This window comes from Eriocheir sinensis, unplaced genomic scaffold, assembly GCF_024679095.1.
Source record: "Eriocheir sinensis breed Jianghai 21 unplaced genomic scaffold, ASM2467909v1 Scaffold612, whole genome shotgun sequence".
Lineage (NCBI taxonomy): Eukaryota > Metazoa > Arthropoda > Malacostraca > Decapoda > Varunidae > Eriocheir > Eriocheir sinensis.
Window position 1 is genome coordinate 132,326 of NW_026111957.1, and position 22,963 is coordinate 155,288.

General features: G+C 45.2%; 1 protein-coding gene across 6 annotated transcripts; it reads right to left on the reverse strand.

The window, feature by feature from the left end:
* Positions 1-1,843: 1,843 nt before the first annotated feature.
* Positions 1,844-21,452, reverse strand: LOC126993436 (macrophage mannose receptor 1-like). 6 transcript variants are annotated; one of them, XM_050852559.1, is made up of 8 exons: positions 20,838-21,438; positions 20,651-20,744; positions 20,400-20,507; positions 20,081-20,210; positions 4,426-4,531; positions 3,525-3,618; positions 2,962-3,087; positions 1,844-2,549 (listed from the first exon to the last, which is right to left on the reverse strand). In XM_050852559.1, exons 1-8 carry the CDS (start codon positions 21,073-21,075, stop codon positions 2,516-2,518), a joined length of 930 nt encoding a protein of 309 aa, XP_050708516.1. In that variant the 5' UTR covers positions 21,076-21,438; the 3' UTR covers positions 1,844-2,515. The 6 variants fall into 6 exon arrangements, with proteins under 6 accessions (XP_050708516.1, XP_050708519.1, XP_050708518.1 ...); XM_050852562.1 differs by lacking the exons at positions 20,081-20,210; positions 20,400-20,507; positions 20,651-20,744 and adding exons at positions 5,389-5,499; positions 5,663-5,756 and having other exon boundaries at positions 4,426-4,652; positions 20,838-21,444; XM_050852561.1 differs by lacking the exon at positions 4,426-4,531 and having other exon boundaries at positions 19,975-20,210; positions 20,838-21,442.
* Positions 21,453-22,963: the final 1,511 nt, after the last annotated feature.

The following is a 22,963-nucleotide window of genomic DNA, read 5'->3' on the forward strand; positions in this document are numbered from 1 at the left end:
TACTTCCCCACTGACCCCCCCCCCCTCCTTTGACATTAGTTATCTCCAGTTTGTTTCAAGGCTAACTGAAACATCATTTTACCATAGTTTTCCCTGTCTCTTATTTCCTTTTTACAATCCTTTCATCTCTCTCTCTCTCTCTCTCTCTCTCTCTCTCTCTCTCTCTCTCTCTCTCTCTCTCTCTCTCTCTCTCTCTCTCTCTCTCTCTCCACTCCTAGGTGTTACCCGTGGCGTGACTTTTTTTAGTCCTTATTATTCTCATGACTTTCGTTTTTGCATCACAAGGCCTGCGTTGACGCTTTAACCTTGAGAGGCGCCACTGCCTCCTCCATGCACTCCCTTATCAGTCGTAAAAGCAAAGGGAGATCAATATATCCTACAGACGGCGTAATAGATATGTGCATCCCGCGGGACGAATCGGGACAGGTAAAATTTGTGCACAACAGCGGCTTTGTGGTGCATTCTAGTAAAGTCATTGCATTGGAAGGCTGCATTGACACTAACCTTGAGTGGCGCCACAGCCTCCTCCGTCCACTCCCTTATCAGTCGTAAAAGCAAAGGGAGGTCATTCTATCCTACACACGACATATTAAATATATGTGTAGTTTAACTAGTGAAAACTTTTTAGAGAAATTATGGCCAACACAAAAGCTCCACATTTACACTGAGGAGAGTGGACTTCCATAATGTGGTTAGTACTGTCTTATGTCAGTAAAAACATATTCTCTAATCTTAGCGAGCATACATAGAGCCCCATGTAAATCACTTACACTTATTAAGTAAGGGATTTGCCGAAAAATATTTTCCGGTGAGGTGTCACTATACTGGGAATCAAATCCCTGCCATGTTGCAGAATAGAGCAAGGAGTTACCAAATATACACAAAACTAATTCACTTCACTGGCCAGTAGTGTGTGCGTGTGTGTGTGTATATATATATATATATATATATATATATATATATATATATATATATATATATATATATATATATATATATATATATATATATATATATATATATATATATATATATATATTTTTTCACTTCACTGGTGAATATATATATATATATATATATATATATATATATATATATATATATATATATATATATATATATATATATATACAGAGGTGGCCGCGGTACTGGAAAATCAGTAGTGCGGTTGTGGTAGTGCGGTACTTTTTCCGGAATAGTGCGGTTGCGGTAGTGCGGTCCCATTTCTTTCTTGCCCGGTGAGGTACGCGGTGTGCGGTACTGCGGTAGCGGTAGTCAAAATAAAAAAATACTTCAGTGCCTATCCTGGCTATCCAGATAAAGGAAACATGCTTAAAATAGTACAATGAAAATCGACCGGCACCACGGACGGGTCCGGGGTTGAAATGGCCGGCACCGCGCGGGTTAAAGAAGACTGGCAGTGTAGTAATTTAGTCTGTCTATTTAGTATTTAATTTTGAACAATAACTGAAAAGTCAGAATGATTGAATCACCGATTCTGATGACTGATACCGAGTGACTGATTGAGTCAGATTCACTGTAAAGAAAACATTTCTGTGAGCAGCATGCCGCGCTGCAAATTTCAAAGTACCTCAGAAAAGTACCGCAGGATTTCTTAGTGGGGTCCGCGGTAGTGCGGTATTTTCCACCACCACTACTACCACCACCACCGCCACCACCACCACCATCATCACTACCACCACTAACACCACGACCACCACCACCACCAGTGCAATGATGCTGATTATTGCAAAGAGGTTTGAAGGTGTTACCAGTAAATCAAGAAACAGTTGAATAGAGGCGCCTCTGCTTTAGGAAGGCCGTAATAATAATATCCAAAGACCACTTTATCGAACTCTGTAATTGCAGAGTTGTGACTAATATTTTTCTGTACACCCACACATTGCTTCGTACCCAGTCAGGAAGAAGCGTTGACAACCAACGCATTGAAATGTATTATATTCGTGTGATCCACTTCAACACCGGCAACAACTGTCAAGGAACACAGTGATGTTATGCATGCTTTGGTAACACGTACAAAAGGATAAAGTATTTACAAATTGTGTCAGTTACAGCAAGTGTTGTCGAGGGAAATCTTTTCCACCAGCCAATCAACAACGGAAAAAAAAATGTTATGCATGCTTTGGTAACACGTACAAAAGGATAAAGTAGTTACAAATTGTGTCAGTTACAGCAAGTGTTGTCAAGGGAAATATTTTCCACCAGCCACGCAACAACGGAAAAAATAATCAACATTGATGACGCTAGTTAGTATCAGTGAAACTAGGCACAGTTAAGACACCTGCTGTAATGTATGACACCAAGTGTTGTTACAGTATCAATGAAATCCCGAGGAATCCAGGTGTGTTACTGCTTAAAGATACTGAAAAATAATCAAATAAAGGCTGTCGGTGAATAGCCCCGTTACAGTTCTTGTTCTATCATTGCTGTATCAGACGCGGCCGATGGTGCGGCTCCTGTGTTTCTGACAGGCTGACAGGCTCGTGGGAAGGACTCAGGTCTTACTAGGAGGCTTCTGGCACACGAACCTGTTGATCGAAGGCGTGTGAAGAACTTGAAGCAAACCAATGGCATGTGCCGATGCAGTCTATAGCAGGCTGATAAATTTAGTAGTCTCTATACCTTGTATGTATGGAAGATTTACAAAAAAACAAACAAACAAACATTGAAATAAAGTAGATAAATGGGCAAGACAAGAAATTAGGAGATGAAACACTCAAATTTGTTTGACCTATTAATAAAACGAAAGCCAGATTCTGAAGTTAAAAGAGTTTGCAAATTAGCCAGACTTATATTATGAAGATTACTAAGGATAACGTACGCACTGAAAAGACACGACAATTAAATGTAAGCTCACAAGGCGGATAAAATCGTAACGCACGTGAAAAACTTGAAGTGTAAAGGAAAAGACTGCCCAAACAAACAACTCTAAGGGCTTACTGTTTCTGAATATGACACAGGTGGTCATTCCACCTGTAGCCAAACTGATGCCTCATCTCGACGCAGTCCTCGCCCACTCCATGATTCGTGCAGATGAAACTGTTGTTGGGCTCATCTTCAATCCAGCTGCAGGGAAGTGAAGGGACAACAAGCGCGATTAACAGTGAAATCTTAGCGGGCAGGGCTTTGAAGGTTTCTGGACTGAAGCGCAAGGGTTTGAACATTTGGTGGGGGGTTACGCCGAGGTGTGCAGGAAAGTTTGATTACATAGCTGCAGGGGTGGCTTCGTAAGGTCTTAAGGACATTACTAACTCTCAGTAGCGTCAGTGTAGGGGGGCAGTGAGGGCATCCCCCCACTTTCGTATACCCTGCAAACTCAAAGGCAGTTTAAAAGTGGTGTCCTGCTCCTCAGAATGCACCAGACTATTTACATCGTAATGGCAAGTGAGGGCAGCCAGAGAATCAGGTTGGGATGAGAGACAAAGAGGTGGAGGACGTTGGGACTGCAGTGAATTAGTAATGGCTAAAGATGTTGATGATGATGATGATGATCTCTTACTCACTTGGTGTATCCGGGCTCCGTGCCGTCCTGCCAGGTGAAGGTTCCCTCCTTCACCTCGTCATTCAGGCCGATCCAGGTGTTGCCGGTGAGGCGTGCTAAGAGAGGCGACAGAGAGGAGACCGAGTTAGGTGCAATGGTTTTAGTCTCCTTTAGGGCTGCTAGGCTTATTATCATAATCTCTTAAGTTAAACCTCTTAGCTTACAGCTGACTGACTGAAGAAAGCATTTAAAAAAACATACGATATATAAAACATATACTTTAACTTGTGTTTTTTAAGCAATGTATTATTAGGATATATATTTTAAGTGTTTACCATAGGCTATGTGAAATTATTGAATTCTCTACAGCTTCTGGAATCTCATCATTCTCCCTTTCCCTAAAATCTCACTGGGTGAAGGACTCGCTGTTTTACAATAAGTATGATGAAATAGTTACGTTTGTGTGTTAGGGAGGCGAAGAGGTGAAAGTAATGCAGCTGCTTCTGAGCCAGGATATTGTTGATATAAATTACGATCAAAATTCTGTCTGTATCTTGACGCCAAGACAGAGTTGGGAGCATACGCTATAGCTGCGCGTGGCCATGGTGCTCATCTCCGTCACATTGGCCCTGGAGCCTTTGGTGGGTGACAGCGTCTTACCCCTGGACAAGCGCAACATCCGGGTCACTACTAGCCGTGGGAAATGCAGCCATGCGATGAAATATATACCTTTGTTTGAGTGAGGGAGGCTGAAGGTGGAAAATGCAACACTGATTGAATAGTCAGGAATTTGCTGAAGAAATTGAGATTAAGACTGTGTTTTGAGTACCAGATGAAAGAGTGGAAATGTAATCATACGTTCATAGATTAACGTTTGTGTGAGTCACGAAGTAAAGATTTGGAACAAAATTACACTGACTCACCAGCCAGGAAGTTCTGTTGTCCCTTAGAGGTGACGGCGGCCAGCTGGGCGTACTGGGCAAGACAGGCTTCGCGGGCTCTTGGCCACGAAGCCAGTCCGTCGCTCACCTTGTAGCACATAGTGTCCTCAAACATCTCCCAGCCTTCCTCACACACGGGGGCGGGTGTGGTGGTGGTGTTGGTGGTGGTAGCCGTGGTGGGTGCTGTGATGATCAACTCAGGTGGCTTGCTGCACAGGAATCTTGTGAAGGGATTGGGTTAAGAAATGACTAAGAAAATAATAATGAAAAATAATAATAACAACCACCTGTACCACAAGTGATACCTGATATAATAAAGAAACCCATTGTTCTGCTGCTTAGAAGGGGTCTGCTTACGTACATGGCTCAGGTTCCAAATCGCACAATATCATGTCATCTAAAGCTGCTATCACGCGGGCATTTTCTGGTGTCTTTTATTGGCATCTAGCCGCCGGTACCGGTGGCAAGGAGCGCTTTTCCTAGCACACGCGCAACAGATGTTTTCGGCCTCAGCACAGATCAAAACAAGCAGGATGGATCGTGAGCGCAGGAGACGCCTTGCCCGAATTGGACTTAATTTGTGCATCGTGGCTCATATTGTTGGGATACTCCCTCAGAGCTTCAGCTAATTTCTTGAAAACTTCTCTCTTCATATTTCTCTTCGAATAGTTTTCATCCCTGGTGTCCCACAGACACTTGTTTTCCCGATAGATCTCACAGAGGGTGGCAAGATCATCCTTGGACCAAATAATTTGCTCCATGGCTAGACACTGCCCACACAACAGCTGAGAGAATGTAAAGAAAGACGCCCGTACTGGCTTCAAGATGACGATCATTGGCGTCTCGTGATTGGCGGCGTCTAGCCACCAGTACTGGCGCCAAGATGCCTGTATTGGCGGTAAGATGCCAGTAAATTTGCCCGTGTGATAGCACCTTAATACTCACTGCAAGGTAACATGACAGCTGCAGTCGTTCCACATGTAGCCAAACAGATGGCGCATCTCCACGCAGCGCTCATTCTGGCCCTCATAATTGTTGGGTTCACTGTTAAACCAGCTAGGGAAGAGAAGGATATGAACTATTTAACGACTTGAATCCCATATCTATTGATCTTCAGAATAAACCACTGGGCTGAAATATAAAAAAAAGAAATTTCAAAGTTGAGAGAATGACTGGGAAGGAGACAGGGAAGTTGGTGTGGCCGTGTGATCGTTGTCACCTGGTGTAGTTGTAATCCGAGCCGTCAGCCCAGACGTAGCTATGTTCCTCCTTCAGGTCACTGAGGCCGATCCACACACTCTGGCTCAGCATGGCTGGAGGCGAGGAGCACATTTGAAGTTACATTAGTCAGAGGAGGTGGAGAAATGGCTTCTATTGCGTTATGGACCTGCTTCTTCCCCACTCACCAGTTACGGCGTCCTGCTGTGTTTGGCTCGAGATGGTGGCCAGGGTGGCGCCCCGTTGCTTGCAGAAGGGATGCCCCTCATCCCAAGTCCCAGCTTCATCAGCCAACAGGAAGCAAGTCCGGTCTATGAGCGCCCATCCCTCGGGACACTCGAGGCGAGGGTATTCACGGACGGCAGGGAATGTGGCGGAGAGGACGTGGCCACCAGACCAGCCACCAGCAGGAGAGAGAACATCATGGCTCCGCTGGGGTGTCCTGGTGAGCGTGCTCGCACACTATGAGATGTGTGCTGCCTGCCTGCTCCTCCAGGGTTTATATGCTGCCCCGCCCGCTAAGCCTGTCCCTCCTCAGCCCCTGCCGTCGTTGCCACTCAGCTGTTACCTAATAGCTCCAAAATTACGAGCTTGTGGTAACGTGTTGATGCCAGGCTTGGGTTCAAGTACATTTTTTCGTAATCGAGGTCAAGTACGATTACACTGCGATATCACTAACACAAGTACAAGCTCTCAGTTTTATAGCGAAACTCGAGTCCCAGTACGAGTTGCTTTTCTTTACTCGATCACAGCCAGTGTCACTCGTGCACGTGGAGCTGGGCTCGATGTTTTCTGATCTTTTCATAATATTACCAAATCATCGTTCACAGCCCCCTCACTCCTCCCTACCTCCCTTCCCTGACCCTCCTCGTCCCTGGACTCCCAACCACTCTCTCTCTCTCTCTCTCTCTCTCTCTCTCTCTCTCTCTCTCTCTCTCTCTCTCTCTCTCTCTCTCTCTCTCTCTCTCTCTCTCTCTCTCTCTCTCTCTCTCTCTCTCTCTCTCTCTCTCTCTCTCTCTCTCTCTCTCTCTCTCTCAAACTTACATTTGTAATACACATCAAGTTTGTGTTTTATCAGACAGTCGGGCGATCGAACGTGAACAAGAAACATATGTCTGATTGTGCACTTTTTAAGGCTTAAAATGACACTTTTCGTGCATTATTTCAAAAGCCTATTACACACGTTCACTATATATTTATCATCATTAGTGGTGTGGGGCATGTTCCTTGCCACCTGAGCCGCCACTTTCAGTTGCTGGGTGGACATTTCCCTCACTGTTGGCACTGCTGCAGTGAACGTGTTCCACAGGCGGGACACTCTGGAGGTGGAGGTCGTCTCGTCCTCGTCACCCCGACCTGCTCGTGGCTGGAGAGTACCGTTCTCGTATCTCTCACAGCCTTTCGTGGGGGAGCCTCAGCCTCGCCAGGTGTGGTACTCCTTGTACCTGGGCCTTGTGGAACACCACCAGTGCAGCGACGTCCCGGCGGTGCTCCAGAGTGTCCAGGGGTGTCATATCCTGAGAAGGCGGCTGGGGGTTGTTCTCCTCTAACAGTCGCTGTACACGTCGTTCCACCTTGTCCAGTGTCTGTAGGTGTGTGGCCGTGCTGGACATCCAGGTCAGAGCCCCGTACTCAAGGTAGGGTCTTACCTGGGCCTTGTAGAGGAGCATAATTCCTCGCTTATCAAGGAAATTAGCCACTCTACGAAGGGCAGAGACACGGAGGGAGGCTTGGTGGGCGACGTGTTTCAGGTAGCGGTCGAAGCGCAGCTTGGTACAAGTCCACTCCGAGGATTCTGACGTAATCCTGGAGCGGGAGGGTGATGGAGCCAAACATCACCCTTAGACAGCTTGTGTGGCTGCCGGGGACCGAGAGATCACCATCGCCTGGGTCTTATGTAAGGGCGGCAGATAGGGCGAGAGAGCCACGTTCTCACCTCCGCTGCCTTTGTTAGCCCCGGAACAAGGTATCTAGTCCCCCAAGGAACGGAATGCAAACAACAAACATTTGCAGGAAAACCGGTGTATTTAAACTCAAACACACACGACAGACAACTGTACATATAACTCCCCCGGCGGCCCGTACGGTCGCTTAGCTAGCTTGAACTTCTCCCACAAGCTAATACGTGGACTCACTGGCAGCAACCCTGTTGATTAACTTGGATATTTGAGGGAAGCACTAACCTAGCTAAGATGTACTACCTGGGGACTCGGGTTTGTACTCCCAAAAGGTGGCAACAGGAGAAGACTGGAGAGAGTCGAAGGGTAGCTCAAGCCGTTCGACTTTCCAGGAACGAGCAGCAGACAGAAGAGCGATGGTACCGGTGTGGAGTCTGGCTGTGTTCTCCCAGTAAACGCGCTGGCTGGGGAAGAGGCAACTTTTCATCGGCTTCAATGAAGCAACCGGCTGAAGCTCTGAAGCACCCCCGGTCGGCCGAGGGCAATCTAACTAGCCGACACTCCCTTACTTGCGCGGAGGCCGATGAAACACGCACTCTACTCTTTTAGGAGGCGTGGAAAAGTGGTTGCCTTGACATCTTCTCAGGAGCAAAGTTCACTTGCCAGCGCTCCCCACCTGTTTCAACCGTAGTTGCTGGTTGACATCAACAACCGCTTGCTGGCTTTCTTGGCGAGGGTAGAAGAGGGAGAGCGTGCAGTCGTCGGCGTATGCAGGGACTGCTGGCAGACTCCTGAGAAGGTCGTCGATGTACAGAGTCCAGAGGACAGGGCCCAACACAGATCCCTGAGGGACTGAGGCACCCACTGGGAGGTCCCTGAATTGCTGCCCGCCGACGACGACGCTTCTTCCTTGAAGGTAATCGCTCATCAACATCAGCAGTTGTCCCTGGATGCCTTTGGCACGAAGCCTCTTCTGCAAGCCCGCGTGCCACACCCGGTCAAAAGCACCCGCGATGTCGAGAGCGACGACAAGGGTATCCAGGCCGGTGTCTAGGGAGTTCTGCCAATTCCTGGAGAGGAGCAGCAGGAGGTCTGAAGTGCATCGGCCAGATCTGAACCCAAACTGCTGGTCAATGATGAGGGCGTTGTTCTCGAGGTGGCGGGTGATGGCCTTTACCACTATTATTTCGAAGATTTTTCCAACTACAGACAGGAGGGAGATGGGCCTGTAGTTGGCAGGGTCAGATATGGACCGCTTTTTGTGGACCGGCACCACGCGAGCCTCCTTCCATGTAGAGGGCCAGGTGTTCTCCCGGACACAGGCCCCGAACACCTCCGAGAGGGGTCCTGCCACCTCACTGGAGCAGTGACGCAGCACATGTGGGCTGACGTTGTCAGGCCCAGTTGCCTTCCTGACGTCCACCGCTCTCAGAAGGCGCTCCACTTGCTCCCGTTGTACCACAACCTCTGTCAGGGTTTAGTCGCATTCCTGTGGCAGTTGTGGTGGAGGTCTGGTGGGGTCGGCGACGGACATCCTGGCAGAGAAAAGGTCAGCCAGGAGCTCTGCCTTTTCCCTGTTGCTGGTGGCTGTGGTGCTGTCCTACTTGGTGGTGGGGGGGGGGGGTTGTTTCTTGGTGGCTGCTGCCTTGTCTCTCCTTAACAAGGGTCCACCAGGTCTTGCTGGCCACCCCAGGTCCGCACAGTTTGGAGCAGAGGTCGCTTTCCCACCTCCGTTTCGCCCATTTACTGGTGGCCACCATATGTTTGCCTGCCGCTCGATGCAGGGCTTTGTTGCGGCGGGTTGTCCTCTTGTAGCGGAGCCACGCATAATACTTTCTCTCTGCCGCAAGGCGGCAGCGCTACCCAAACCAGGGCTGGTCGGTTGGCCTGGAGGTGTACTGGCGGTGTGGAATGTGCTCTCGTTGGAGAGCTTTGAGCCGCTCAGTAAAGACCCTCGCCATGGGCTCTGCTCGCCCAGACAGAAGGGTGTGCCAGTCTGGGCCCATATACATAAAACTTGTTACCACTAGTAAACAGCTGTTAAGACTAACATATTCCTGTTAGCCTTAACATTTTTCTGTTAAGCGCTAACAGATATTCACAAAGCTTCTTTAGGCCTTAACAGCACTGTTAGAGTAACAGCGGCAGGGAGCACTTTTACCGATTAGCAAACAGCTGTTAGCAGGATTGCTTAAGTTCTTATTGTAACTCCTCCCTTATTTGTTGACCATTTTTCTTCATCCAAAAAGCATTTTTATCAGGAATGATAGGAGATTAAGGCTTGCGCGGATACATATATGTGTTTGTTGGATTTACGAAGAAAATTATGATATAGTTCCTCGCGGATAGATACAATATGTTAGTGTTAAGGCTAACAAAAAAGGTTTATGTATACCGGCCCTGTCTACTGCAGGTCTCTCTTAAGGAAGGGCCAGTCAGCTCTGTCCCACAGCCAGATGGTGGGAAATGGCCTCATCCCGCGCCACGCCCACGTCTGCCCGTTTCAGGATGGCGTTGTGGTCAGAGCAACGTTCCATGGAATTCGCGCCGCCTCCTGCAGCTGTCTCCTGTCAGCTCCTCACCACCTCTGCGGTTGTCGGTTTGAGTTTACTCCCCGGCCGTTGTTTTGATTGTTTCTTCTTTCTGTGACGCCGTCAGCGTCACCAGTGCGGGAGCAAGGGGCGCCGCGGTTGTTGTCGGTGCTGGTGCTGGCGTCTGTGTCCACGCGGTCTCTCTCTCTCTCTCCACTCCTAGGTGTTACCCGTGGCGTGACTTTTTTTAGTCCTTATTATTCTCATGACTTTCGTTTTTGCATCACAAGGCCTGCGTTGACGCTTTAACCTTGAGAGGCGCCACTGCCTCCTCCATGCACTCCCTTATCAGTCGTAAAAGCAAAGGGAGATCAATATATCCTACAGACGGCGTAATAGATATGTGCATCCTGCAGGACGAATCGGGACAGGTAAAATTTGTGCACAACAGCGGCTTTGTGGTGCATTCTAGTAAAGTCATTGCATTGGAAGGCTGCATTGACACTAACCTTGAGTGGCGCCACAGCCTCCTCCGTCCACTCCCTTATCAGTCGTAAAAGCAAAGGGAGGTCATTCTATCCTACACACGACATATTAAATATATGTGTAGTTTAACTAGTGAAAACTTTTTAGAGAAATTATGGCCAACACAAAAGCTCCACATTTACACTGAGGAGAGTGGACTTCCATAATGTGGTTAGTACTGTCTTATGTCAGTAAAAACATATTCTCTAATCTTAGCGAGCATACATAGAGCCCCATGTAAATCACTTACACTTATTAAGTAAGGGATTTGCCGAAAAATATTTTCCGGTGAGGTGTCACTATACTGGGAATCAAATCCCTGCCATGTTGCAGAATAGAGCAAGGAGTTACCAAATATACACAAAACTAATTCACTTCACTGGCCAGTAGTGTGTGCGTGTGTGTGTTTATATATATATATATATATATATATATATATATATATATATATATATATATATATATATATATATATATATATATATATATATATATATATATATATATATATATATATTTTTTTCACTTCACTGGTGAATATATATATATATATATATATATATATATATATATATATATATATATATATATATATATATATATATATATATATATACAGAGGTGGCTGCGGTACTGGAAAATCAGTAGTGCGGTTGTGGTAGTGGTACTTTTCCGGAATAGTGCGGTTGCGGTAGTGCGGTCCCATTTCTTTCTTGCCCGGTGAGGTACGCGGTGTGCGGTACTGCGGTAGCGGTAGTCAAAATAAAAAAATACTTCAGTGCCTATCCTGGCTATCCAGATAAAGGAAACATGCTTAAAACAGTACAATGAAAATCGACCGGCACCACGGACGGGTCCGGGGTTGAAATGGCCGGCACCGCGCGGGTTAAAGAAGACTGGCAGTGTAGTAATTTAGTCTGTCTATTTAGTATTTAATTTTGAACAATAACTGAAAAGTCAGAATGATTGAATCACCGATTCTGATGACTGATACCGAGTGACTGATTGAGTCAGATTCACTGTAAAGAAAACATTTCTGTGAGCAGCATGCCGCGCTGCAAATGTCGTCTTCGATAGATTTCAAAGTACCTCAGAAAAGTACCGCAGGATTTTTAGGGAGTCCATGGTAGTGCGGTATTTTCAGAAATTTTGCGGTAGTGCAGTAGTGCAGTTCTTTTTGTGATGCGGTACTATCGCACTGCACTAAGTACTGCACTTGCCCTCCTCTCTGTATATATATATATATATATATATATATATATATATATATATATATATATATGTATGTATATATATATATATATATATATATATATATATATATATATATATATATATATATATATATATATATATATATAGATATATAGACACACACACACACACACTCACACACACACACACACACACCCACACATGATGTGCGTGGGATGAGCGATGGCCGAATTGGTAGCGTACTGGTCCCTAATTCACCTCGTGATGGACGACGCGAATTCGAATCCCCACGCTACCACTCGGATTTTTCAGTCACCGCCGAGTGGCTTAAAACTACCCAAATGCTGTCCTGAAGACCACCCATCAACCCGGACTCTAGACTGAGTCTAGAGGAAGCCGTCCAAGCGAATCAAGAACGAGTTCCTGGGGGCAGCATGAGCCAATGCAAGATGGCGCCACTATAAACACTTGCCTGCGCCAGAACGGGCTGGGCCGACCATCAGGCCCCACCTGGAAGAAGCCTGGGCCGACCATCAGGCCCCACCTGGAAAGAAGCCTTGGGCCGACCATCAGGCCCCACCAGGAAGATGCCTACCGGCGCAACAGGCAACGACGTAAAACACACACACACACACACACACACACACACACACACACACACAATGGCCTTATCTCCATGTACGTATAGTCATATAACTACACAATTTTAATTTTCGCATGTATAATTTATTTTTAATTTATTATTTAATTTTGTCTTAAATAAAAAGTTCGGTGCCAGGTGTGTGGTGTGTCTCTGTGTGTGTGTGTGTGTGTGTGTGTGTGTGTGTGTGAGAGAGAGAGAGAGAGAGAGAGAGAGAGAGAGAGAGAGAGAGAGAGAGAGAGAGAGAGAGAGAGAGAGAGAGAATAAATGACAGGAACGAAAGAGGATGAAAGAAGGAAGATGGAAGGGACGAAAGAAAACATAGAAAGGGAGGTAAAGGGAAGAAAAAGGAAAAGCAGAGTGGAATAAATAGAAAATGGGAAATACAGAGAAAGAGGCAAATAGAAGATAATTAAAACAGACGAAACAAGACCAGATAAAAACACGAAAGAAAGAAGGAAAACATTGCAGGAAGAGAGAGAGAGAGAGAGAGAGAGAGAGAGAGAGAGAGAGAGAGAGAGAGAGAGAGAGAGAGAGAGAGAGAGAGAGAGAGAGAGAGAGGTTTTCATCACCACCATCACTAACACCACTCTCACCACCACCACTCACACCCCCACCACCACCACCACCACCACCACCACCACCACCACCACCACCACCACTATCATCACCACCACCACCACACCACCACAACCTTCACCACCACCACCACCACCACCACTATCACCACCACCAACACCACCACCACCATCACCACCACCATCACCACCACCACCACCACCACCACAACCTTCACCACTACAACCACCACCACCACCACCACCACGACCACCACTATCACCACCACCACCACCACTATCACCACCACCACCACCACTAACACCACAAACACCACCACCACCACCCCCACCACCACCACACCACCACCACCACCACCACACCACCACCACCACCACCGCCACCACCACCACCACCACCATCACCACCACCACCACCACCACTAACACCACTACCACCACCACCACCACCACTATCACCACCACCACCACCACTAACACCACTATCACCACCACCACCACAACCACCACCACCACCACAACCACCACCACTAACACCATTATCACCACCACCACCACCGCCACCACCACCACCACCACCGCAAACACCACCACCACCATCACCACCACCACCACCACCACCACCACCACTACTACCACCACCACCACCACCACCACCACCATCATCACTACCACCACTAACACCACGACCACCACCACCACCAGTACAATGATGCTGATTATTACAAAGAGGTTTGAAGGTGTTACCAGTAAATCAAGAAACAGTTGAATAGAGGCGCCTCTGCTTTAGGAAGGCCGCAATAATAATATCCAAAGACCATTCCCTTGAGCGAACACTTAGTACGCTGAGGGATTTTTTAGTATAGACGAGGGGGGGAGGAGTAATGAGAGAGGACATCTAGCTCATAATACAACCATGCAACTTAGAAGTAATTATAGGGGAGTAACAGAGGGCGGGCTAAGAATCTTCTATACTAACAGCAGGAGCCTCAGAAACAAGATAGACTTACTAAGGGGTGAAGATTGTTCTGAAAATTTTGACATAATAGCGATCACTGAGACATGGGTAGAAATAGAAATAGAAATTTTAGATCGGAATTTGAATAACGGGTTATCAGATGTTTCACAAAGACAGAAGGGGCAGAAAGGGAGTTGGAGTTGCGCTATATGTTAAAGACTCACTTCAATGTTTAGTTAACAATTCAGTCAAAACCAACATGGATTCAGAATCAGTTTGGGTGGACGTTTACAAAGGGAAAGAAAAACTAACTCTAGGAGTTCTGTACAGGCCACCCAACCTTAACAGGCAGGACACGAGTATATTACTACAGGAGATTGGCAGGGCGGGTAGGAGTAAAAATGTCTGCGTAATGGGGGACTTTAATTATAGGAATATAAACTGGGAAAACCTAATGGGTGACCTGGAAGCCGAGGACTTTCTTGAAGTTATACAAGATAATTTCCTTAAGCAGGTAGTTACTGAGCCTACCAGAGGAGATAACATATTAGACTTAGTCCTAACTAATAATGGAAACTTGCTACATGAGTTGGAGGTGGGCGGAGAGTTAGGAAATAGTGACCACAGAACGGTTCGTTTTAACTTAGACTGGGCGGTAACCCGCTAACCAAACCCAGTGTTAGTGCCAGATTTTAGAAAAGCGAATTGCGAGGGGCTTCGAGGACATCTTGAAGGGGTAAACTGGGATTATTTAGGGGTTCATGAGGGCCAGAACTGTGGGTTGGAGAGCCAGGAGAACCGGGTAGAAATGTCTTACAATAATTTAGTAAGAGTAATAGTAGAGGGGCAAGGACAGCATATACCCCAGCGAACATTTAGAAAAGAAAGCAATGACCCTAAATGGATGACTCGTAGACTAAAACACGAGATAGGGTTAAAAAAAAGGGAATTTATCAGAAAATAAAGAATGGTGAAACACATGTCAGGGGCCGGTATGTCGAACTATCTAGATTAGTGAAGAAAAACACCAGGATAGCAAAAAGGAATTATGAGATCAAAGTAGCAAATGCGGCGAAAAGTAAACCTAAGGGCTTCTTTCAGATGTGTAGAACAAAAACACGGGAGAAAATTGGACCGCTGAAAACAAACACAGGGGAACTAGTGGAAAATTACGGAAATATGAGCACATTGCTGAACGATTACTTCCTTTCAGTATTCACACTAGAGGATCGAACGACTATTCCGGAAAGGGTTCAGGTGTACGAGGGAGGGGATGGCGATAAATTGAGGGATATAATTATTACCAGGCAAGTAGTTCAGGATGAGATAGATAAGCTCAAGAAGAATAAGTCGCCAGGTCCTGACGGGATATTTCCGAGGGTATTAAAGGAATTAGGTGACGTGCTCAGTGACCCACTAACCGACATCTTTAAGATGTCGTTAAATACTGGCTATGTGCCCAGCCTATGGAAAGTAGCTAATGTGACGCCGATTTTCAAAAAGGGGGACAGGTCAGCTGCTTCAAACTATCGCCCAATTAGCTTAACATCGGCTATAGGCAAGATGCTGGAGTCCATAATAGCCAGGAACATTTGGGAGCATCTAGAGAAACATAGCTTAATTCACGACTCGCAGCATGGGTTCACGAAAGGTAGGTCATGCCTCACTAATCTCTTGTCCTTCTACAATAAAGTATTTGAGGCGGTAGACAGAGATGAAAATTATGATGTAATCTATCTTGATTTTAGTAAAGCGTTTGACAAAGTTCCTCACCAACGACTGTTGCTTAAATTACAGGCTCACGGAGTAGAGGGTAAAGTTTTGAACTGGGTCAAGGCGTGGCTTAGCAATAGGAAGCAAAGAGTGCAAATCAATGGTAAAAGATTTGACTGGGGCTGTGTTACGAGTGGGGTCCCACAAGGTTCGGTATTAGGTCCACTTTCGTTTATTATTTATATCAATGACTTAGATACAGGAATTAGTAGTGATGTCAGTAAGATTTGCAGATGATACCAAGATCGATAGAGTAATTGAGTCGGATCAGGACGCTAGTATTCTCCAGGATGAAGTAAACAGATTGTATGACTGGGCGGATAAATGGCAGATGGATTTCAATGTAGGGAAGTGCAGTATTCTGAGTGCAGGTAGGAACAACCCCTCTCATAACTATTGCTGAAATGACACTCTCATAAGCAGGTCTGGGTGCGAGAGAGATTTAGGGGTCTTAGTGAGCTCTGATCTCCGTCCAAGGGCACAATGCATTCAAGCTAGAAATCGAGCTAATAGGGTATTTGGATTAATTTCAAGGAGCGTAAGCAACAGAAGCGCCGAAGTCTTCCTCAAACTATATTTAGCATTAGTTAGACATCATCTTGACTATGCGGTTCAGTTCTGGTCACCTTACTATAGAATGGATATCAAAATGTTAGAATCGGTGCAGAGGAGGATGACTAAGATGATTCAGGGGTTGAGAAACTTGCCATACGAAGAAAGACTCAAACAGTTAAGCTTGCATTCTCTAGAAAGGCGAAGGGTGCATGGAGACATGGTCGAGGTTTATAAATGGATGATGGGCTTTAATATGGGGGATATTCATAAGGTTTTGTTGGTAAGACCGGGCAGGACACGAAGTAATGGGTTTAAACTAGATAAATTCAGATTCAACAGGGACATAGGCAAAAATTTGTTTACTAACAGGGTGGTGGATGAGTGGAATAGGCTTAGCAGTCATGTGGTGAGTGCCAATACAATTGTCGCATTCAAAGATAGATTAGATACATTCATGGACAGCGATATTAGGTGGGGTTAGATACACGGGAGCTTAGGTTCAAAGTAGCTGCCTTGTACAGGTCTACCGGCCTCTTGCAGACTCCTACGTTCTTATGTTCTTATGTACTTTATCGAACTCTGTAATTGCAGAGTTGTGACTAATATATTTCTGTACACCCACACATTGCTTCGTACCCAGTCAGGAAGAAGCGTTGACAATCAACGCGTTGAAATGTATTATATTCGTGTGATCCACTTTAACACCGGCAACAGCTGTCAAGGAACACAGTGATGTTATGCATGCTTTGGTAACACGTACAAAAGGATAAAGTATTTACAAATTGTGTCAGTTACAGCAAGGGTTGTCGAGGGAAATCTTTTCCACCAGCCAATCAACAACGGAAAAAAAAATGTTATGCATGCTTTGGTAACACGTACAAAAGGATAAAGTAGTTACAAATTGTGTCAGTTACAGCAAGTGTTGTCAAGGGAAATCTTTTCCACCAGCCACGCAACAACGGAAAAAATAATCAACATTGATGACGCTAGTTCAGTGGTTCCCAACCTTTTCTAGTTTGCGGCACCCTTGGCAAGCCTTTGAAAACTTCCCGGCACCCTTATAAGGAAATACATATTTAAAATCTCCGTTGTTTTTTTATTATATATATTTTTTTCATTTCGACATTTTGCATCGATGTAACAACACCTTATACATAGATATGAAAATTTTCTTTACACTGATCCTGCTATTACAAAAAAGCTGTTCTCTCCAGTGTCCGTACAATTATTACACAGCAAAATCATATAATTAGTATAATTAGTATTGTTCTCCTGGATTGTAATTTTCCATAAGTACAAATTATTATACAAATTCAATGAAAAGTAGCTAAGTTGAAAATTCGATCGCTAAATTGTGCAGCAGCAGCAGACGCAGAGAGTGAAGTTAATGCAATTTTTCTCCTGAATTTTGGCGGCACCCTCAAAAGATCTCACGGCACCCCTTGGTGCCGCAGCACTCAGTTGGGAATCACTGCGCGGCTAGTTAGTATCAGTGAAACTAGGCACAGTTAAGACACCTGCTGTAATATATGACACCAAGTGTTGTTACAGTATCAATGAAATCGAGGAATCCAGGTGTTACTGCTTAAAGATACTGAAAAATCAAATAAAGGCTGTCGGTGAATAGCCCCGTTACAGTTCTTGTTCTATCATTGCTGTATCAGACGCGTCCGATGGTGTGGCTCCTGTGTTTCTGGCAGGCTGACAGGCTCGTGGGAAGGACACAGGTCTTACTGGGGGGCTTCTGGCACACGAACCTGTTGATCGAAGGCGTGTGAAGAACTTGAAGCAAACCAATGGCATGTGCCGATGCAGTCTATCTATCTATAGAAGGTAGATAAATATAGTAGTCTGTAAATCTTGTATGTATAGAAGGTTTACACAGACACACACACACAGACACACACACAAAGAATATTGAAATAAAGTAGATAAATGGGCAAGACAAGAAATTAGAAGATAAAACACTCAAATTTGTTAGACATATTAATAAAACGAAAGCCAGATTCTGAAGTTAAAAGAGTTCGCAAATTAGGCAGACATATATTGTGAAGGTTAATAAAGATAACGTACGCACTAAAAAGACACGACAATTAAAGTTCGATCACAAGGCGAAAAAAATTAAAAAAAACACATGAGAAACTTGAAGTGTAGAAGAAAAGACTGCCCAAACAAACAAGTCTAAGGACTTACTGTTTTTTAATATGACACATTTGGTCATTCCACCTGTAGCCAAACGGAGGCCTTATCTCGACGCAGTTCTCGGAGTGCAAATAGTTGTTGGGCTCATCTTCAATCCAGCTGCAGGGAAGTGAAGGGACAACAAGCGCGATTAACAGTGAAATCTTAGCGGGCAGGGCTTTGAAGGTTTCTGGACTGAAGCGCAAGGGTTTGAACATTTGGCGGGGGGTTACGCCGATGTGTGCAGGAAAGTTTGATTACATAGCTGCAGGGGTGGCTTCGTAAGGTCTTAAGGACATTACTAACTCTCAGTAGCGTCAGTGTAGGGGGGCAGTGAGGGCATCCCCCCACTTTCGTATACCCTGCAAACTCAAAGGCAGTTTAAAAGTGGTGTCCTGCTCCTCAGAATGCACCAGACTATTTACATCGTAATGGCAAGTGAGGGCAGCCAGAGAATCAGGTTGGGATGAGAGACAAAGAGGTGGAGGACGGTGGGACTGCAGTGAATTAGTAATGGCTAAAGATGTTGATGATGATGATGATGATCTCTTACTCACTTGGTGTATCCGGGCTCCGTGCCGTCCTGCCAGGTGAAGGTTCCCTCCTTCACCTCGTCATTCAGGCCGATCCAGGTGTTGCCGGTGAGGCGTGCTAAGAGAGGCGACAGAGAGGAGACCGAGTTAGGTGCAATGGTTTTAGTCTCCTTTAGGGCTGCTAGGCTCATTATCATAATCTCTTAAGTTAAACCTCTTAGCTTACAGCTGACTGACTAAAGAAAGCATTTAAAAAAAACATACGATATATAAAACGTATACTTTAACTTGTGTTTTTTAAGCAATGTATTATTAGGATATATATTTTAAGTGTTTACCATAGGCTATGTGAAATTATTGAATTCTCTACAGCTTCTGGAATCTCATCATTCTCCCTTTCCCTAAAATCTCACTGGGTGAAGGACTCGCTGTTTTACAATAAGTATGATGAAATAGTTACGTTTGTGTGTTAGGGAGGCGAAGAGGTGAAAGTAATGCAGCTGCTTCTGAGCCAGGATATTGTTGATATAAATTACGATCAAGATTCTGTCTGTATCTTGACGCCAAGACAGAGTTGGGAGCATACGCTATAGCTGCGCGTGGCCATGGTGCTCATCTCCGTCACATTGGCCCTGGAGCCTTTGGTGGGTGACAGCGTCTTACCCCTGGACAAGCGCAACATCCGGGTCACTACTAGCCGTGGGAAATGCAGCCATGCGATGAAATATATACCTTTGTTTGAGTGAGGGAGGCTGAAGGTGGAAAATGCAACACTGATTGAATAGTCAGGAATTTGCTGAAGAAATTGAGATTAAGACTGTGTTTTGAGTACCAGATGAAAGAGTGGAAATGTAATCATACGTCCATAGATTAACGTTTGTGTGAGTCACGAAGCAAAGATTTGGAACAAAATTACACTGACTCACCAGCCAGGAAGTTCTGTTGTCCCTTAGAGGTGACGGCGGCCAGCTGGGCGTACTGGGCAAGACAGGCTTCGCGGGCTCTCGGCCACGAAGCCAGTCCGTCGCTCACCTTGTAGCACATAGTGTCCTCAAACATCTCCCAGCCTTCCTCACACACGGGGGCGGGTGTGGTGGTGTTGGTGGTGGTGGCCGTCTTGTGTGCTGTGATGACTAACTCAGGTGGCTTGCTGCACAGGAACCTGGTGGAGGGATGTCGTGGTTTGGGTTAAGAAATGACTAAGAAAATAATAACAACAAGCACGTGTACCTCTAGTGATACCAAATATAATTAAAGATAATGTTCTACTGCTCTGAAAGGGCCTGCTTACGTATATGGCTCAGGTCCCGAGTCCCACCATAACATGTCATCTGGATAATCTGGTACTCACTTCATGGTATTGTTACAGCTGTTGTCGTTCCACAAGTAGCCATAGGCCTTTCGAATCTCCACGCAGTGCTCATCGTCTTGAGAGTTGCTGGGATTTTCGTCATTCCAGCTAGGGAAGAGAAGGCACATGAACTTGTCAACAACATGAATCCCCTATCTATTTATCTTAAGTATAAACCGATTGACTGAAATATGAAGAAAAAAAAATTAAAGGTGGGAAAATGATTTGTAAGGCCGTATGATCGTTGTCACCTGGCGTAGTTGTAATCCGACCCGTCAGCCCAGACGAAAGTATTTTCCTCCTTCCGGTCATTGAGGCCGATCCACACACTCTGGTTCAGCATGGCTGGAGGCGAGGAGCACAATTGAAGTTAGATTAGTCAGTGGAGGTGGAGAAATGGCTTCTATTGCGTTATGGACCTGCTTCTTCCCCACTCACCAGTTACGGCGTCCTGCTGTGTTTGGCTCGAGATGGTGGCCAGGGTGGTGCCCCGTTGGTTGCAGAAGGACTGGCCCTCATCCCAAGTCCCAGAGTCATCAGCAAACAGGAAGCAAGTCCGGTCTATGAGCGCCCATCTCTCGGGACACTCGAGGCGAGGGTATTCACGGACGGCAGGGAATGGGCTTGAGAGGGACGTGGCCACCAGACCAGCCACCAGCAGGAGAGAGAACATCATGGCTCCGCTGGGGTGTCCTGGTGAGCTTGTTCGTACGCTGGAGATGTGTGCTGCCTCCCTGTTCCTCGAGGGTTTATATGCTGCCCCTCCCGCTAAGCCCGCCCCCTTTTCGCCTGTTTCCGCTAGTTGGAAGCACTGTGCAACCCTCTACGGACGTGAAAATGGGAAATCGGTCTCTATGACCCAGTAGAAGGGTGGTGAAGGTAGCGTGTTTTGCTGTTTGCAGAGTGAATGATGAAGTCGGCTGTATCAGGGCTCTAAGGGCGAAGACCACTAGTAAACCTCATAAAACACCTTTGTATGGAAATTTTGGCTTGAAGTTTAAGCTGGCTGTTAGTTACAGCATTTTCTCTTAATTTCCTGAGTTTGGATTAAATCGGATAATAAACATGCATTAATAAAAGAAAAACACCCATTCGTGTTTGTGTTTTTTTTTCTTTTAATAATGAACACAGTTTCACACAGACACTGATTCCATCGAATTTGTCTAGCTGGAAACTTTCTACTGGTGTATGGTGATATTGCCATATGTGTTTTTCAGTATGTTTTTGCAATGCTTAACTTTGAAGGCCTGTAACTCAAAACAAGGTAATTGGCTTGTTCGCCCCATGAGCACTAGACTCCTCATATGTTTGTCTTGTTTACAACAACAGCACGCGCCTTCAAAGCACAGAGGAACCAGCCAGGCACGAACCTTCGTAGTTCACCACCTAAATTTTTTTACAACTTTCTTTTCTTTTCTTTTGAGAGTTTACCATCATGATAATTGTTTTCTATATTGAGCAAATTATGTAAACATGCAAAGAGCGAGATAGATGCCTTGATGGTCGAGAATAGGGAGTGCAAGGTAGGGAGGGTGAGGTCAGGGTGTAATTATTGTCTACCCAATGGGCACAGATGTAGTTTTTCACTGGGTATTATGGCTGTAATAGCATGGGGTGTGTGTATGTGGGTGCGTGAACTATCTCTGGTTGGTGGAAAGTAGGCTGCACTGTGTGTATGTGCATTCTTTCCTCCTTTACTTTTCCGAGCGACTTGTGGTAAGATTGAAGGCACGGTCTGTGGCCGTGCCTACATTGTCGAACGGAAGGTACGCGGCTCGATCTTGCTACAGGCCAAAGATCCACATTTACACTGGGAGAGTGAACTTCCATAACGTGGTTTATATATATATATATATATATATATATATATATATATATATATATATATATATATATATATATATATATATATATATATATATATATATATATATATATATATATATATATATATATATATATATATATATATATATATATATATATATATATATATATATATATATATATATATAAAAATATATATATATATATATATATATATACGGGTAGGCGGTGGCTGAGTGGTAGCATGCTGGGCCCACATTCACATACCTGTCACGTCTTACGTTTTTTGCGTAAGTCTTACGTAATTTCGGTGATTTTCAAGTCTTACATAAGAACATATGAACGCAGGAGTCTACAAGAGACCGGTAGGCCTGTACGAGGCAGCTCCTTTGACCCTAAGCTCCCGTGTATTTAACCCCACCTAATATCGCTGTCCATGAATTTATCTAGTCTATTTTTGAATGTGAAAATTGTATTGGCACTCACCACATGACTGCTAAGCCTATTCCACTCATCCACCACCCTGTTAGTAAACAAATTTTTGCCTATGTCCCTGTTGAATCTGAATTTATCCAGTTTAAACCCGTTACTTCATGTCCTACCCGGTTCTTACCAACAAAACCTTATGAATGTCTCCCTTATTAAAGCCCTTCATCCATTTATAAACCTCGATCATGTCTCCATGCACCCTTCGCCTTTCTAGAGAATGCAAGTTTAACTGTTTGAGTCTTCCCTCG